Here is an 18,903-nt window from a genome sequence, read left to right as displayed (position 1 = left end):
GCTTTGTTTTATTTTCAGCTTAAACTACACTAAAAAAATCGTTAATAATTTAATAAAACTCTAGAACAAAATCAACAAAATTGTGGTGGTAGGTAGGGAGGAGAATAAATAAATGGGAGTTGTTGGGATGAAGGCGTATGGGCCGTATAGGGAACAGCAGGTGCTGGAGTTGTAGTTGTAGTTGTAGTTGTAGTAGGAATAGGAAAAGCTGTTAAACGCTAGCTTATTATGAATATTTCATGTTGTTCTCTCCCGCTTTTCACATTCTCCTACTGCTTCTATTTGTATCTGTAGTAGGATTAAGAGATGTCATTTATAGTTAGAGAGTTGTAGTTGAGTTGAGTTCGTTATTTTCCGTTTTCCACAGATTTTTCATTTCTTTCATATTTTTTTTTTCTGTTGTGTTGCTGCATGTTTAGTTTAGTTTAGTTAGACGGTGGTGCCTGTGATTCCTGCTGTTCCAAGTCCTACTGCTGCTGCTGCTGCTGAATCCCCTCACGTCCTTAGCATGAGCAGAAGCCACCAGGAGGAGGCGCCCAGCCATAGCAGGCAGCTGACGAACTCCCGGCAGTTGCCCCGACTCAGACTCAGTCCGTGGACATCGGTCGCTGAGCTGCGGCTACTCCGCGCCGCTCCCTCGATGATGTTATTGTTGTCCAGCTCGTGGAGGACGGGAAGCTCGCTCAGATCGGAGGCTGGCGGTGGAGCAGTCCTCTCGGTAATCGGTGCAAAAAGGCGCTTGGGCTTGCACCGCTTGTGCTTCTTGTAGGTCTTGGTAACATTTATGCTGTAGCCTTCGAGGAACTCGGAGCCCTGGAAAAATGAGAAAGGAAATGAGAAACATTAGCGCTGTGGTAGTTTCTTCTCTCTGGATCTGTACGTAATAAATTACAACATTAATTAAATTTATCTTTTTCCTTGCGAGGCTCGCTTTTTCGCTTTTCGGTTGTTGTTCTGCCCAGACGGAAAATAAAGAGAACCAGCGAGTCAGAGGAAATTGAAAAGCTTATTTATGCCGTTGACATTTGCAACAAAAGAGACAGAGATGAAGAGCCGATATGCAATAGGGATTTAAGAACTCTGGCATACTCTTCGAGGTATTTTCTGGTCTTAGAGGACGAGGAAAAAAGGATCAGCTTAACAGGAGTTTCCCAATCTTACATGTTAACCTTTAGGTGTATTTCATGATTTTCATACCCGAATTCCATTGAAATTTCCACCAACATGGCAGGTGATTTTCCTAGCAGCCTAACAAAACAGTTATACCCTCCCACCCGCTGAGCGCCTGAGAGAGAGAGCGGAAACCAGAGAGACCAGAGAGCCGGAGAGTGTAAACAGAACTCACACCAGAATAAATTCCTGGCACAATAGCAAAACAATGAAGCCGCAGACCCAAATAAAACAGACCAGGATCCACCTCTTGTGCCCCCCACACCCCCACACCCCCACACCTTACTTGTTTGCTTCTGGAGTCCCCAGCGAATTCGTTGGCTCTGAATTTTGTGTTTTAATTACGCTGAATAAATTTGTGTTTATAAATAGGTGGTGGGGTGGGCACGGGGATGGGCGTGGGCATGGGCATGGGGATCCCCGGGACTTGCGCTGCGGTCAAATATTTTATGCCCAGTCGAAAATCTAAATCTAGCGAATGTCTGCATTTGTGTGTGCTGCAGGGGCAGAGTCAGAGGCAGCGGTAGAGGCAGAGGCAGCGGCAGAGTCGGAGCCGTGGCTGACTTCATAACGAGTGTTTACTAATAATATTATGCAAATCGCAACGACAACGACAACGACGATGGCAGCAGCAGAACGAACCTTCCCCCCAGCTCGTTGTTGTTTTTTGTTGAATTTTTGAAAAGGCATTTTGTGAATCGTTTTGGGGCGAACATAACGAAAAAATAGAAACGAAAATCTATGGGTCAGCCCCTGAGTCCCCGTGCCTGGATATCCTCGAAGAGCTTGACAGACATATCCAGGTGTTGGCCGGGCCAGAAGGAGCCAGCCCCTTGTTGCCACTGACAGACATTTTAATTGAAAAGGAATGTGTGTTGTGTGCTTTGTTTGTGCCTCTCCTGATGGCTGCTGCTGCTCCTGCAGCTTCTGTTGCTGCCGCTGCTGCTGCTTCTTCCCCAATGGCCATCGAGGTTGAACATTATAAAATGTGCAATTTGTGTGCTGTGCATAAATTTAAGGCTTTAATTGCTCTCTTCTGGCACTCGGTGTGCCACAATTTGTTGCCTGCCCCGCACAGCTAGCTAGGCCATAGATTTGTGTGTGTGTGTGTGTGTGTGTCGGTGTGCAGAGATTGACATGCTAATTAGGTGGTCGGCTTTGGCCTTTTTTTTTTTTGGTGTTTTGTTGGGTTTCTCGCTTTGCCAGCTTGGATAGCGACATTCAAAATTGGGGCTACAATATTTTATATTATGCTAATGAAGTTGACCCAAAAAAACGAAGACAAAGCGGGGCTTTGAAAAGCCGTATAGTTGAAGCCTTTTGGTACTTAAATTGAAACCGAACTTAATATCAATCCATGCGATTTGCCAACTGGCTTAGCTCTATGTGATATCCGGTATCATTTCAGCCCCATTGCCCAGTGAGTTCTATCTGCCTGAGGTGTTTTTTTGTGTGCCCAGGAATAGGACAGGAACTAGGCCTTCCGACTCAACGAACCCTGGAGAGGCGCTGGGCGAAAACTAATCAGGGACTTCTTTCGGTTCTTTGTCACCTTTTTGCCGCTGTATATTTCACGCTACATTTAACTGTCGTTCACCTTTCGCTGCCACGCAGCAACTATACAGTGGGATAACTTTTTGCCCTGCTGCCTTGCTAATTTAGGCGCCTGAACGGGTTCTTTTTTCTTTTTTTGCCTTCTGAATTCAATGGGCCTGTCTGTCACCGGGGGAGAGATGGCTTGGGCTCGGTCCTCCAATGAATTATTGACTGAAAAAAATGGTAGAAACCGAACTAGAAGGGAGCCCAGCCCGAATGGGCAGCATTTAACGCAATAGCACGGAAAATCGATGACAATTCAAGCGTTGATAATTTTGGTCTCGAGCACTACAGGCAAAAAAAAAAAAAAAGAGAAAGAAAACACCGAGTGAAAGCCAGAGAGCCAAAGGCTGTTGCGGAGGCAGAGGCAGAGGAAAAGACAGAGAGCCAAGTCAGTAGCATAAAAATGGCAACAATTTCCAACTTAAGCAATTTCCCACAATTTCCACACAGTGGAAAAAGCGCAAAAGAGAGAGAGAGAGAGGGATGGGTATGGAGAGAATCATGCTCATATGGGAGCATTCACTCAGTTGGTCTAAACCATTTTGGACGTGAATTAGAGGCAGCTTGTTGGGAATCGTCGTCCTAGTCCTAGTCGTGGTCGTGGTTCGTCCTCGTCCTCGTACTGGTCCTAGTCCTGGTTTAGTGTGTGACCCATTAGAATGATCGTTGTCGAAGTCGTACGTGTGTTGGCCTGATAGATGTGACTCCCCCTCGAGCCCCACTCCACCACTTCACCACTCTGCGAGCGACTGCTGTAAAGTGGCGCCTAACAAACTCGAACTCGAACTCGGAACGAGCGGAGCGAACGGGGCTATGGTAGTGGCGCTGGCGCTGGCACTGGCACTGGCCCTGGCCGCAATGCAATTGATTGCACTTTATAACGTGCGGTTTCCGGTAGACATTACCCGCATTTTGCCCTAACCAAAGCAGGCAGGGGATGAAGATGGGGAGAAAGGGGTCCTAATGTCTTTTCTGCTTTAACTCTACTCTATACGCCATCCCCGCATCCCCCCATCGCACCATTCCTCTCTATCCAATGAATAAATGAGCACTTGTCTGGGCTCTGTGGCTGTATTCGTATTCGTATCTGAGCGGGTATCTGTATGTGGGCGGGTGGGGCCATCAAATGGCAGCAAGAAAAATTATCCCAGATATTGTCTAGCAATTTAGCTGATTAAGCTGATGGATGTAAAGCAGGAGCAGCAGGAGCAGCAGCAGCAACAGAACCGGCAGCAGGACAAGGGAAGCCAGCACGAAATGTTCTCAGCGATTAGCGGAGAGAAAGCCAGAGAAGTGGAGAAAGAGCGAACGAACGAAGAAAAACGAGATTGAGATGCCCAGATGGATAAAAAGGGTTAATGCGATTTCAACTGTGACAGACACTCGGACCCAGCCGGACACAAGCGGGCTGCATAGCCTTTTGAATGAGAGGTTAGCTCTGTGGGGGGAGAGAGTACGAGTAGGAGTACTCCATCTTCCGCTTGTCGCCGCCAGAGAAGCCAGCGAAGCCAGCGAGGCAAGTGAGGCGAGAGAAGACTTTTCCCATTGAAAAGTTTTTGGCCGTTATCTTGAGGCATAAATCGGGGAAATGGGAGAAATCTGTGCGCTCTACTTACCGGCACCACATGATTTTTGGCTCCCCAGCAGATGGGCTTGAAGCTGCCTTTGCGTGTGGCCTCCTGGAATTCGCCAAATTGATTTTCCCAATCGTAGGATATCAGACGTGCCTCCAGTGTCATTCCGGCCAATTCGGGTGGCGATGATATAAGCACGGGATTCGAGTCGCTGCAAGATAAGACACAGAAAGGAGAGTTAGAGGGGGGCGCCGCACAGACCTTAAATAACATTATTAACTTTATTATTATTGTCAAGTTTGATTAGGACTTAAAATTTATTACACATACAGGCACGCTGGCTGGCAGGCTGGCAGGCTGGATGGCTGGCTGGCTGGCAGTCAGACAGGCACTCCACCCTCAAAAGGCGCTTTGCCAGCAGATTTTCGAGTTTTTCCCCCCCAAAAGAAATAAGAAGGATGAAAAGAGGGTTGTCCTGACTCTGACTCTGATCCTTGGCTTGGCTTGGCTTGGGTCCCTTTTTTCGGTAAGTCGTCGCAGATTTGCGCTCGGATTTCCGTGGGGAGGCGGGCAGACGGGAGGCGCGCGCGCGCTCCACAAAAACTTGAGCTAATTAATCTTTTAGATTTTCATTTGTGACGCGTCAAATACGTTGTTACAATTTCTGGTCTGCCAAACGAAATAAAAACCGCACACGGCGCGGCGCGGCAGGACGAAGGCAAGGCAGGCACCACACTCCACCAGAAGAAGGCAGAGAAAAACTTAATAAATGGGCTAAAAGTGTAAAACCTCAGTGCCATCAGTGGCGTAGTCTGGAGGGATGGAAATCGCTCACTCACAGAGAGTCAGACTCAGAGTCAGAGTCAGAGGGAGAGATGACTAATGGGAATGGCTTACAGAAGTCGCTTTTTGGGACCTTGTTTGTTTACTGATTATTCAATTCAATGTCAACCGTGTCGCCCCAGGCTCTGATTCCGATAACAAATATGTATAATTTGGCTGTTTAATTTGATTTCTCTTTTTGCTCAGGATTTGTCATTTATCATGATCTCTCAGTATCCTTTGAGGCGTTCGTTACTCGCTGGAGTACGAGTATGTAGGCAGGCTATTTACTAAAAGCCAATAGAAAGTGGGTGAGTAGAGAGAGGGGGAGAGTAGAATGCTAAAATTGCATTAAATAAAATAATTTCGAGGGGAAACTACTTATATTTTTTAGGTTTGCTGCACGCTGAAAGTTGCAACATAAAATAAGACTCGAGACCAAGACTCGAGTGCTTTGAAATCCACTCGAGGAGCACTTTTTATAGTTGTTCTTACTTTTGTCAATTTAACCCATTGAAGTACACTTGCCAGATTATATTTTTTCTGGTGCACTTCCCTCTGCAAGATTTGTCGGCCCCCTTCTTTTGGCTACACCACTGACCGTCAGCATTGTCGGCATGGGGGGAGGGGGGATCTTGTGCAATATAAATTCCTTCTATATATTCATCTCATCTCATTCATTCGTTTCGTTTCGTTTTGTTCTCATTCTCGTTCGTGGCTCTCAGTGTCTGCTGCCCCTCGACATGGCCCCGGCACCCGCTGTCCGCCCTTACAATTAGGCTAATTAATTTTGTTCTTTGCCCGGCATTACGAAAAATGTTGCTTTAATTTCATAGAACACCCACACACACACACAGAGACATGAATAGAGGAGGACTGGTTAAGGGGAGGAGGGGAACCGCTCGGCACTAACACGAACGCACACAATTTCTTTGTGCGAGCTCTCTTGTGAGCCATTTTTGCCCTGGCCCTGGACCTGGACCTGTGCCTGTCCCTGTCCCTGGTACTGGGATGGCGGAATCCTTTGGAAGCCGCAAACAAATCTCTTTTAATTAATTTATGATTCCACTCAATCCGCATCGAGGGTTGTGTCTGTGATACTCGTAGTCCTCCGGCGCCAGTCGAGAAAGGTGCTGTGGCAGGGGGGTTGGGTTGACTCCTGCGGCGAGTGAACCGGAGAGAATCTGTTCCGAGTGTTGTTGGGGGGTGCGGTGTGGAGTGCTGCCGTTGCTGCTGCTGCAACAGCCGCAACAATTTGCGGTTGCAAACACGAAAAATATTAATGTCTGCGGATTGATTGCAAAACCTCCCCCTTCGCCTGCCGTGCCCCTGACGCCACCTCATTGAGTTCGCTCTCCTCTAATGGCGCTGGCCACTTGTACGAGTCCCGCATGTCTGTGCGGTCCATGTCCATGTCCATATCCGTGTCCTGCGTCCCATAATAATAATAATATAAAATAATATATTGCATTTGCCCATCTCCGTCCATCTGTTCTGCACTGTGCACAACCCACGAGAGTTTAAGCCGCATGGCGCTGCAGTACAGAGTCCATCTATATAGTCCATATAGAGTCCCGTTTCTCCCTGTGTACTGTACTGCACTCTCTCTGGCTTCCTCCCTTCCTTTACATTTGGTGTTTGCGGTTCATTGGTGGCGGAGCAAGAGCAGGAGCAAGATGGAAGAGGAAGAGGAGGTTCGCTGCTGCTAATATATCCGGGAAGCATGACCGTAACCGTAGCCGCCGTAACCTCCCACATATAATAAATATAAATGCAGTGGAAACTCACACAGATGTTGGTAATGTAAAAACGGGATAACATCCTGGGAGGGCTCCCAGTCCATCCCATCCCATCCCATGCCATGCCATCCCATTCCATTCCTCCCGCTGTGCAGGGCATGGGCATCAATCGCCAGCGCTTTAGCCTTATCGCCATTGACTTCATTGGCACTCAGTATAATTAAAATGATGGCCCAGCAGCAACAGGAATCCAAATCCCCACGAAAAGCCAAACCAGCAGCAAAATCAGCAGGCAGGCAGGCAGGCAGCAGCAGGACAAAGGCAGAGTCCATGGTTTGGCATTGTTGATTATAAAATCCAATAGGACATCACAATGCCAGCCCCCAAAATACATTTGGAGCTGAACCAGCTCTAGGCCATAGACTCCAACTGCAGTTCCCCCTCCCACACCCCACTCCTACTTGTACTGCCACATGCAACTGCAACTGCAACTGCAATGCGCTTTGCAATGGGTTTATTTATGTAGCGTTATGACGACGGCGCATTTCCACAAAGGATGCAGCCCGAGAGTAGGAGTAGGAGTAGGAGTAGGAAATGCCATTCCAGTGGCTATACGAGTACGATGAGTACGAGGGGGGAGGTGGCTCTGTGCATTTATGACCTCCTATTTCGCATTGGAGTAAAATTCAATTTTGAACTCGAATGCAATTGCAATTGGCTGGCATAACGGCCGAAATGGCCATCTCCCGATGACAAATGAAAACTAAAATAGCACAAAACAGGCAACTGGTTGCTGGTTGCTGGCGGTTGGTTGGCCGGAGAGAAGCTAGAACTGAATTGAATAACTGGGAAGGCCATCCATTAAATGTTACAAAATCGTTTGGGTGAAGAGCCCCAAATCAATTAGAATTTAAACTGAAGCTTGAACAAGCCCACAAATATCCACAAAAGATACTCTTTCGGATACTTCTTTTAACGAGATTCTCGCTCCTTAGCTGGGGCTTTAATTAACTTGAAACCTGGAAAATAAAAAGCAAAAATCAAGCAAGATGAAGGGAAGCCTTAGAGCTCCACAGCGAAAGAAATATCTTTGGGATAATTGCGACCAGCCACGCAAAGAGTATCGATAACAAAGAGGAGAAGCAGCCAGGGACTGAGACTGGAAGACGGGATGACTGGGAGTGGGACTGGTACTGGTACTGGCACTGGGAAATTCCATGTGTGCAGCCGAGCAATCCGATATGCAAAGATGAGGCAAGGAGGCAAGGAGGCACTGCAGGAGCCATGGAGCTGGAGCTGGAGCAGCAGAAGGAGAAGAAGAAGTCATAAAGTAATAAAGGATATCATGAGCCTTAATGAGGCCCCTTTTGGACGCCATAAAGGAGAATGGGGCACGAAGTGGATATCTATATCATTCAGCCTTAAACAATTAACAAAAGCTGCGACCCAACGGCAACAACTATAAAATGAAGCCAATTTGCGTAGCTCAACAAACAGAAAACGCCAATAAACAAAGGGACCAAAGGAGATTGGGGGAAAAACAGAGCAGCTACAGCATAACAGTCAGCGAGAAAGAGAGAGCGGCAGAGACAGAGAAAGTGAGGGAAATGCACACAACTTGAATAATTACTTTGATTTTAATGCCGGGACCCGAGCAGAACAGAACCAGGCCACAGTCATGGAGACAGAGAGACAGAGAGTGAGAGAGAGAGATACGCAACAAACGCACGTACAATTAAAATTAATTTCAGTGGCCATGGCAAGTGCGTAAATTGTAAAAACCACTATCACATTATTTTTGCTGGAGCGAGAACCATGGCCCAAATGGTCATCGAGCACACACATACACACACACACACAGAGAAAAATCAGGCAGCAGCAAAAACCCCAAAACGTAAAACGTAAATTAAGCCAATAACGGGGCAATCGGGCCCAGGCATCAGAGCGATTCAGGAATCGGGCACTGGCCTGGCCTGGCCTAGCCTGGCCGAAAGGAAGCGAACCGTGTGCGCGAGCCTTGTGTGGCGGGCAGTGCTTCAGGTTGTGGTGTGGACTCGGGTTCGGGATGGGGGTTTTTTTTTCGGTCTGGCCTGGGCGCATGATCAATGAAGCTCAGCAACGTGTACCAGGCGACACTGAGCGAAATCTAACCAAATCTAGGCAACAAATAACATAATTCCAAGCCTCAAAAAGTTCCATGAATCTTTGCAGCTTGAACCATTCAGGCAGAGATCTTCCGCCTTTCAGCTGGGCTATGCGCTGCCAAAACATTCGGAGGTTTTCCGGATTCTGAATACACCGAAAGAAAAAGAATTTATCCTGAAATGAAGACACACGCCAAGGAAACTCCCAAGGAAGACATCAATGCCTCAATCTGGTGGGAGATTTCTCCCAGTGCTGCACATGCCATTCCTCAGTCAAGCCATGTCCTGATGCCTGCCACTGCACTTCCTCCTGCTCGTTCCCTCGCACTCCCTCGCACTTCCCCTTCCGCACCCACACTTCTGGTGTATTGTGTGCTTTATGTCCTTGGGCCCCGACGCACGCTAACGACTTCAATGAGTTTTGCATGATGACGATGACGATGACGACAACGTTGTCCAGCCGATGCTGATGGGCGCCCCATAATTCTCGGCCTCCTTCTCCCTCCACCCTCTGGGGCGAACCCCATCATTGCTCTCCCACCACTCCCCTCTCCAGTTATTGTGTCGCATCTGCCCATCTCTCTCTCTCTCTCTCTGTCTCTTTCTGCAATGCGGATTCCGTCTCCGTCTCTGGTTCTGGGCAGTTCTCTGTGTTGGTCAATTGAGCCGCAGTTGAACTGCAAACAATTTTCGAAGCCCCTTCGCCGGGACTACGGCATACACTGACCAAAAATCGGTGCGTATCAAATTAAATTGAATTTCAACCACAATAAGCATCACAGGTCAGATATGCGTAGTCTAGGTAGCGCCTGAGAGGTGGAGGTGGAGGTGAAGTGGATCTGAATGTGGGAGTCGGGTTGGGGCCAAATGCAAGTGGCTTATAATTACATTAGTTGCAGACCAATTGAGCCTCAATTTGGATGCTGTTGCTGCCTGTGTCTACGTCTATGTGTGTGTGTCTCTTCCTCTGTCTCTGTGTGTGTGTGTGTGTGTGTGTGCATCATTAGCTTATCATTCAACGTGGCAGACCGGATCAGAACAGAGAGTCGAACGGAACGAATAATATATGACCAGTGTTGTGTGAACCAAAGATAAAAACAATCAATTTTCGACTGGAAATTACTTAAATTTGGCAAGCTTAACATACTCAATGGAACAGGTTTATACGCTTTGCTGGGATGTGAGTGGAAGGCTATTAACTGGCTATCGTCCATTTGAAACAGATTCATTTGGTTGAATATTGATACAACTTCGCACATATTGAAGCACAACTAAATCCCTTGGTGTTCTCTCGCTCTCTCTCTCTCTCTAAAGCTCTCTTATGACTGTGTAAAGCTCAATCGTTGGCAATAATTTCGATATTTTCAATAGTTTATGTCTGTGAACTTGATTGGAACCCAACAAACTGTCCCACCTGTGCAACCTGGAATTGTGGTTATGGTTTCTATTCGTTTCTATTCGTATTCGTATTCGTATTCGTTTTCTATCATTGTTTAATTAAACCTGAAACGTACAACATGCGGCTCCTGCGGGCCATCTATAGACACACTCGAACATACAACAAATAGATGGACACGCTCCCCACCCACCACCACCCCCACCTCACCAATCATTGTTCAAGAGGTGATGGGTCCCAGAGAGTTGTTATTGCGGCTCTATCCTCCTGTCCACCTCTTTGATTCGATGCGTTTGTTGTCGTTCGGGGGTTTTCATTATGAATTTTAATCCTCATATCGCATTCGCACTTTCGGTTGCAGGACCTCTCGCCCTCCCTACCCTCCCTTCAATGCAGACCCAGACGTAGCCGTAGCCGGGGCTCAGGCCCGTAGCCGGACATTAAGCGCTACAAAATTGCAGTGGCCATAATAACTGGCCAACAACAACAAAAGCAAAAACAGGAATACGTGGTGTGGGACGGGACGGGACGGGTCGGGAGGGGGAGCCCATTGTATTAAACAAACAACAACAAGCGCGTGAAACAACAACGACAACGGAGACGAACCAAACCGAACCGAAGCGAGGCGAGGCGAGGCGGCCCGAAATTCGGTTCTGGCTCTAGGCCCCTGAGCCCCGGTGTTCTGGTGTTCTGGTGTTGCCCCATAACGACAGACAATTGCAAATGACTTTATCAATTCATGTCGATTTTCGGTACACGCAGGCCAGGTCCCATCTGCCTTCCCCTCCCCTCCCCGTGAATATATGGAATCCATGGCGTGGACATTGTCTGGACAAAAAGCCAATGTATGGGAGGCCATGGGCCTTCACTTCACAATCACTTACATTGGGCCAGACAATGCCAGTCGATGATGGGTTTGTGTTCTGTTCCTGCATCGAGGCGATTGCACCATGAAATGGGACATTATTTGACAGGATACTCGTATGATATGATCTAGAAGTGGATTATTGAATGTTAGCCTCTACTACACGATGATAGTTCCGATTGAATGTTTGACTAGCCTTAACCTTTAAGATTCTTCTCTGAGATGGCAACCACTCCTCTTTAACTAATCAAAGACTGAGCGAAGCTTCTCTCCATCGTTAAGATTCGCTTTGCTCTCATTCCCTAATCAGACCAAAAATCCAATCAAGCCGCAAGTACCTAACCAACACTTTTAACTCTGAAAATCCTTTACACTTTGGCCTTAGCCCAGACCCTCTCCTGCCCCATTGCCTCTCATTCTTAACTCATTTACGTGGCCATGTTTTCCGTTCTTTACCTTTCCTCCTGCCCCCTTAGCCGTAATCTATTTATGCCGTTTACTTTGATTTTCTGCGGTGGAGAGCAGAGAACACCGGAGAGGAGAGGGCAAACCATTGAAAATTATCTTTGATTCGGCTTGATTCGATTCGATTCGGACCTGGCCCTGTGTCAATAGGAAGTGATTAATAGGGCGTACCAAAGTCCTTGGCCATCCTTGCTGCTCAACCACCCCTCCCCCAAAAGCCATTCAGGTTTAATTTCGACTAATTTTTAGCGGACGCTTTAATACAATATTTATGTGGCCCCGAGCTGATTTATCCTAGACCATGGCGTCTGCATTCCGTACCGAACTGGTGGCCAGAGCCATTCAGGAGTCAAGTGCTGGGTGGCTCTGAGCGGCACTGAATGGACCTCGAATGACGGTTGAGTGATGGCTGACAGACTGACTGACTGACTGGCTCCCTGGCTCCATACTTGGCTGTTTATTTAGCACTTGATGTTAATAGAAATCAATATTTTCTAAATAAAAGCGAGGTCTCTCCGTGGTGCCTCCTTCGAGGTCTCTCTGCTCTCACTACTCCGGGGTTACACAGCGTTTGCCTTTGCTTGTCTCGTAATTTATTTTTCCACATTCACAATTCTCAATTAGAGCAGAGTCGAGAGCCGAGAGCGGAGAGCGGAGGAGTGGAGAGCAGTGAAGAAAAGCAGTGTGCACTGCACAGTTCATTTTACGATTGTTTGTTAGGCAAATACTTCAGAATTGAGAATACCCGAGGACCCGACCTTCTTGGCCTCTTCAGGCTGCCTCTGCTCCCACTCTCTCTCTCTCTCACTCTCTGTTTGGGTCTGTGGCAGTGCCACTGTGAGTTCGTTAGGTGATTTGGTTATGCAACAACATCATTAAATCACCAATTACTTTAGTCAACAGAGGAATAAACCAAATTTCCTTATACCCAAGCCAAAACGAACGGAGGCCAGGTCCCGGCAATGTCGAGTGGATCGGGCCCAGGAGGCAGGAGGCTGGGAGCCGACAAGAAGAGAAGCTACAAGGGAGCCAAATTGAATGTGAATGGCGAGTAAATTGATTCGGTGAGAGAATAGTTCCAGTTCTCTCAGTCTTGCAACTGCAGCAGTCTATCGGTTGCATCGATGCAACGCGCATTCTGCAACCTCGTGTTGCATCGTTCTTTATGCCGATAAACCCCGCCGTATAGTGGTGCTCATTTCCCTTTGAAGTTTCCCGGCTTGCCTTGCCATGATACATATTCTTAATTCCGGTACATGTCAATTTTCATTAGCATCGCTTCGGCTTCTGCCTCTTCCGGATACGGATGCAGATACGGAATTGTGGACTTTCCCCGAGCGGGTATGGTAAGCTCAGGCTCGGGCCATACAACATTAACAATATAAGGAAAAAAGGGAGACAAAAAGGAACTTACGTTGCCAGTTGTTCGATGCCAAGCGAATGCAACACTGTGGGCAGACTCGGCAGTGAGTGACACGTTGTCAGCTTCTTCTGGCGTGGATAGTAGAGTGTCAGCACTGTGCAGCTTTCTTCCTTCATGGTGAGGCCACCTGTGCGGGGGGGAGAAACGGAAAAGAAGCAAACGAAATGCATAAGAAATGACGCTGTGAAAAACAAAAGCAAAATGTATACCCCTCATTCCACCATCCTACCATCATACCCTCTCCCAAGACAAGAGCACACAAAAAAAAAGCAACAAATTTTCAATGGGAGTTGAGGACAATTTCCTGGCTGGTCGTCTGTCCCTCCCCGCCCCCATTGTATCTGGCAGCTGCACCTTCGGCTTGGCTGGGCTTGCAACAAAGAACAAAATTAAGCGGCCGCTGCAGTTGGCAGCGCCGTAAAGCAGCCAAGGCGCCATCATAAAAATATTGCAAAAACCGAGACAACGTTGATGTTGATGGCTCGGAACAGAACGGTACAGTACGGTGCTGCCTCTTGCTTTATTTGAGTTGGGAAAAAGCTTTATATTTGCCGAGCACACGCCTGACTGCCTCGTCGTTCACTGTCTACGGATCCATCTCGTTCTCGTTCTCATTCCCATTCCCATTCCCGATGCCGTTGCCGTTCTTTTTAGTGCAACATCGTTACGTTTGTCTATTACGACTCGCTGTGTCTCTATTGAGACCCGTTGTCACCCTTCGTCTGCCTGACTGCCACTCCTCTCCACTCCTGCCAGCTGCCTTCTAGCCTTCTGCTGAATTGTGTAGATTGTGTTTGAATTTGTGCAAGCAAGCAAGAAAGTCAAATTTACGTTAGGTGTTGTCTTTCGACGCAACTGGCATGAGGTGGGCAGTGCACTGATTGTGCTGTGGAGTGTTCAGCATTTATGGCACTGAATGGGAAAGCTTTGTAGATCTCTGGGGAACTCTGCTGGCTCGCCGATAAATTCTGGAACCAGTTGGAATTTACTAGTATCAATCGCGAGTCTCTTTCCATATTTTTCCCTTCGAATGTGACTCCTGTGATGCTTTCAGATTGGATTTAGATTTTCATAGATTAATCTGACTGTGGACTTGTTGCTGCTGCTATCCGCTAATCATAATCTCATTTTCATTTGCACTTTTATTAAATTCAGTCCTTGCCATTACGATTATCTGTTGTGGCAGCTTCATTTTGCCATCTTTCGCTATTCCAATCTCATTAACAGCAGCCTCTGCCCCCCCCTGGCTACCCTCTCTCTTCGGGTGCCACTGCTGCATTCTGCACTGTCCATTTCGCTGGAGTCCTGAGCAGCTGTCACAACAAGAACAGGACAAGGCAACACCCACATCGGGCCAGAGCCCGCTTTAACACCTGCCAGCCAGCCTGCCAACCCCTGTCCCGCCCGTGTCCCGTGTGCTAAGTGAAATGTTTCAGTCCCTTGGTTTATGTATTTTACAATGACGCTGCTCCTCTGTCTTCACTGGCTCTCACTACCACTCCTGGCCTGCTCTGCTCCTGCTCCTGCTCCTTTATTGCTTTCGCCTTTGTCTTGAGCTTTCGTGTGCAACGATTCGTTCTGGTCTCAGTGCGCAGTCCGCCCAGTCCGCCCAGTCGGCCCCAGTCCTCCAGTCTTCTGTCTGGGGCTCCTGTCGCATATCGTTTGGCTGATTTAAATGTGTCATAACGACGATTGCTCACCGTTGCCATTGCCTGTTTACACAACCACCAACCCAACCATCAAACCATCCATCCAACCATCCAGCCAGCCCTAACCGAGCCACATCGGCAATTTCATAGAATATTTTTTCGCTCACGACAATGTTTGGACTTTTTTTTCACTCTCCTCACTCGCTTCAAAATTTTTTTGCCATCTTTATTGTTGCTTGGAGGGTGGATGGGTGGGCTTCCTTCCTTTTATATACTCCCCCGAGCACTTACCCAAGGTAATTGCCTTTCGTGACGAACTGTCATAAATGCATTCGGCGATGAGTCTATCCCCAGGCAGGGAGTGCACCGATTGTGGCAAACGTCGAAAATCCTGATAGGCAACATCTATATTGCTGTCGTGTGCAATTGGCGGCAGCTCCTCGGTTTGTCGTATCTGTCATTGAGGGGTTGGGAGGTTGGGGGATTGGGGGTTAGAAACCAGAAGTTTGCTCATTAGCATATACATTTTATATTCCTTACGAGCAGTGCAAGTGGGGATGGACTGGGGACGTGCATTACTCACCTGGCGCAGCTTAACCTCCTTGCCGATCTGGTGGGTGCGCATCATTACCGCAAATATGTTGATGCCCTGCTGGGGGAAGGCGTAGCCGGTGCAGTCCTCAATGCACTGTCCCTCCGATATGACGCGCTTCTGGCCCGGCGGAATAATGTGTCGCCAGTTGGGATCCATTCCTGTAAAAGGCAAAAATTCGAATTTCGGGCTTAGAAACGTTTCAGCGATTTTAATTAACGGTTCGACGGGGAAGAGCCTAAGAGCTCTGACTAAAAGCTCCCGTGGTTAATGGTTGTACGCCCACACGTCTGGCACAAACACACCCTGCACACCCTGCACACCCTCCACACCCTCTGATACACGCAGATACACACCCTGTCCACGACACGTGGAATGTGCAAAACCCCAAACCTCGTTATCATCGCTCATCAGTGTCCCCGGCTCCTGGTCGTGCTCCTGCTCTATCCGCTGACACTCTATTTAACTTTGAACGTTGATTTTTTAATTCGATTTGTCGCAGAACGTGTAATTACATTTTAATTGCTGCTTTTGATGTTTTAACAACTTTGTCAATGCAGTCGCGAAACCATGCTCCAGCTCCAGCTCCTCATACTCATCCGCCATTTATCAATTAGGGACATTTCCCTGTTCTGTTCTTCCAGGAATTGTTCACAAATCAAATTTTGAATTTTTGGATTTTCTTTTGGTGGGGGGGGGGAAACAATTTTTTGTTGTATGTTTGCTCCTCGCTGGCTCAATTAGTTAAATGTTGTGGAATATTGTTCATACGCAAAGAGGGCAGGACCTCCATTTTGCCCTGGCCTCGGGCAATATACTTCCCATTCCCCGCATCCGCCCACACTCAATTAGGGCCGCGTGTCGCCTGCCATGTTGAAAAAATATTTGAAATTCATGTGCTACATATAAATTTGTTTCCCTTTCTCCTACCCTGCTGCTGCTGCTGCTGGTCCACCACTGTATGGCATTTCAATTGTTGTGCTTGGGGTGTGGCTCTGCGCGGGATATACGGGGCTTGTATGCTCGTAGTATGCCACGAAAGGCTCTGGTAGGAAAGCGGAGGGCTCCATAGTATGCCAATCAAAATACTCGCGGGAAATACTTGGCATTGCCGTAGGAGTAGCGCATTTCTGGATTCAGCTGGCAATTGAATTCATTTTCCGTTTTGCGTTGCTCTTTTATGCTGTGGATCTCATAAATCTGTGCTTAAATGTTCTTTAAATCCTTTTTTGTTCCTTGAAATTTGATTGAAGCGATTGGTTTTATATCTAGGAGCACCGATTTCAAGTTTTTCTTTATACAATTCATGAAGGGGGAAAAAATATTGTGCTCGCCAGTCACAATTCTTTATAGGCAATAAATAATCAAGGCTGTAGATTCCCATATTTGTGGTACTGATTGGTAGGTAGGATTATGAAGTGTCTGCTGCTGTGCAAAATGTATTTCTTTCTTTGATTTTCGCTTGATTTAATACCCTTTAAAGTGCTGCATTCCCGATTAGTTTTCAAATTGCATTAATATTTTTCATTCGATTTCTCTCATTTATTTGGTTCAACTTTTTTCCCAGTAGCTTCAATTACCAATGCCATGCCCCCTTTGACCTACATGCTTGTGCGCCTTTTGGCGATCCGGTTTATCCTCTATAATCCCATTGAACTTACGTAAAAATATTAACTTTAAAACCGTTTGCATAAAATGTCCATTTGGTGTTGTTTTACGTTTTTTTTCCCCCAGCTCAAAATTTAACAAAATTTTACGTAATCAATTGTATTTTTCACAGGCTGCCGCCCCCAGGAGAGGCTCTGAATCGGTCGTGTAAAATAGTATATATGGATATATGCATGTACATACACACACACATACATGTGTATGTAGATTTTATATGTAAATTTACCCTCTGGATGTTTGCAGTGGAGATTATTTCTATTAATTTTCATAGTTGCCCCTCAATCGGGGTTTGGCTTTGTCATGTGGCCGGGAATCAATTTTCAATTACCCAAAAATTGCAAAAACGATGCCGTGTTGGCTTTAAAAAGTTTTCCCTCCTGGCTCGCGCATTTTGGTCATTTTATAGAATGTCACGCGAGGAAAATCAATCAATCTACTGGCTGGCACTGCAGGGCAGGGCCTCTGCGTCGGGCGATAGGCGACCGGCGACGGACGACGGACGACGGAAAAGTTATGATAGAAAAACTCTCCATCATCAATTTAATTGAAAGTTACAATTCATGCGAGTTCTATGTAAGCCTCGGCCAAGTTTATATCGCTTCTTGGAGAGCAGCTCTGGCTCTGGAAATTCGATCTGAAAAGTTAGACAAGAGATGCGAAAAGTTTGTGTCTGTCCCTTAATTGATTTCCATTAACTTTCAATTCGATCAGGTCCATTTGAATATTATCAGAACGTGTGCCATAGAGACCAGAGCTCACCCTCTCCTCTCTCTCTCTCTCTCTCTCTCTACCGTTCGAAATGGTTGTCTGTCACAGATTGGAGGTCTTTGGGATTCATTTCATTTCCATTTCTGGTTCTGATACTGATTCTGATTTTGGTTCTGGTCTGTCTGTATTTCTCTCTTTGCGTTGCTGCCAATTTCCATTCATTAAATCAAAATTCAATATTGGCCATGCGAAGCATGACGAAATTTGCTGGCATGGCCAGGAGCGGGAATTTTGGAGGGAGAATGGCTCTATTTCTATTTGATTTGGCCCAGAATGCGACGGGGGGACAGGCGCTCCGCTCGCTCGCTGCGCTCACAATTCATAACTACACATATTTTCCAAATCGATATTTAACGCTGCCATCGCGGGGTCCTTTTTTTTTTTTGGCAGTTGCATGCTGACAGCCAGCGAATGGCAGAATGCACAAATGCAGTCCGATTGCAACTTTTCTAATTATTTTAAATGGCAATTTGTGTCAAAAGCGTCAGTTCAGACACCGAGACTCTCGCCTGGCATGCGAAACAATTGGATTAGAGGGTCTATGAAAGCTGATATACTCGTACCGCAGAGACCCACAAAACAGTTGACTAAAGAGATTTTTGGGAGACCATTTTGTGGCTGAAACTGGAAACTGAAATTCCAGTTAAGAGTTGGATTTAATTTTGATTGCAATTCAAAGAATGCGAGTGATAGGTGCATATGAAAGGTTCAGACTCTTCAAGCGAGTATAGTATGCAGTTATGGAATAGATTAAACTATCTCATTTAATAAAACTTTTAGTGGAGATATAGGAAATCTTCAAACTTAGAGTTGGGGAAACCAAGTCATACAGAAAGTTCTAGGCCTATGTTTATCACAAGAAGAATACGCCCTTTTTTTTCCTCCCTGCCAAAGCATTCTTCGATAGGCTTCAAGCGGGGGATTACAATACCCCAAGAAGGGGCTTAACATGTCCCAATCTCATTTGTTTCATTTCTCCCTTTCTCTGGCTGGTGGCCTCGTCTCCAAGGTGCCATAAAAATTCGCCAA

At 46.8% G+C, this 18,903-nt stretch overlaps 1 protein-coding gene across 1 annotated transcript in view; it reads right to left on the bottom strand.

Annotated features, from left to right (window-relative positions):
- Positions 1-252: 252 nt before the first annotated feature.
- Positions 253-18,903, bottom strand: part of LOC111070572 (MOXD1 homolog 2) — a 120,963-nt gene continuing 102,312 nt past the window's right edge. Inside the window, exons 7-11 of the mRNA XM_022361230.2 lie at positions 15,430-15,599; positions 15,138-15,300; positions 13,189-13,324; positions 4,386-4,554; positions 253-813 (exon numbers count right to left, since the gene is read on the bottom strand). Of these exons, the coding sequence (XP_022216922.2) occupies positions 496-813; positions 4,386-4,554; positions 13,189-13,324; positions 15,138-15,300; positions 15,430-15,599 (956 nt within the window). The 3' untranslated portion in view covers positions 253-495. The remainder of the gene's footprint in view (positions 814-4,385; positions 4,555-13,188; positions 13,325-15,137; positions 15,301-15,429; positions 15,600-18,903) is intronic.

Source organism: Drosophila obscura, unplaced genomic scaffold (genome assembly GCF_018151105.1).
Source record: "Drosophila obscura isolate BZ-5 IFL unplaced genomic scaffold, ASM1815110v1 contig_170, whole genome shotgun sequence".
Lineage (NCBI taxonomy): Eukaryota > Metazoa > Arthropoda > Insecta > Diptera > Drosophilidae > Drosophila > Drosophila obscura.
Note: the sequence above shows the minus strand (reverse complement) of the source record. Positions and strands in the feature narration are given on the sequence as shown.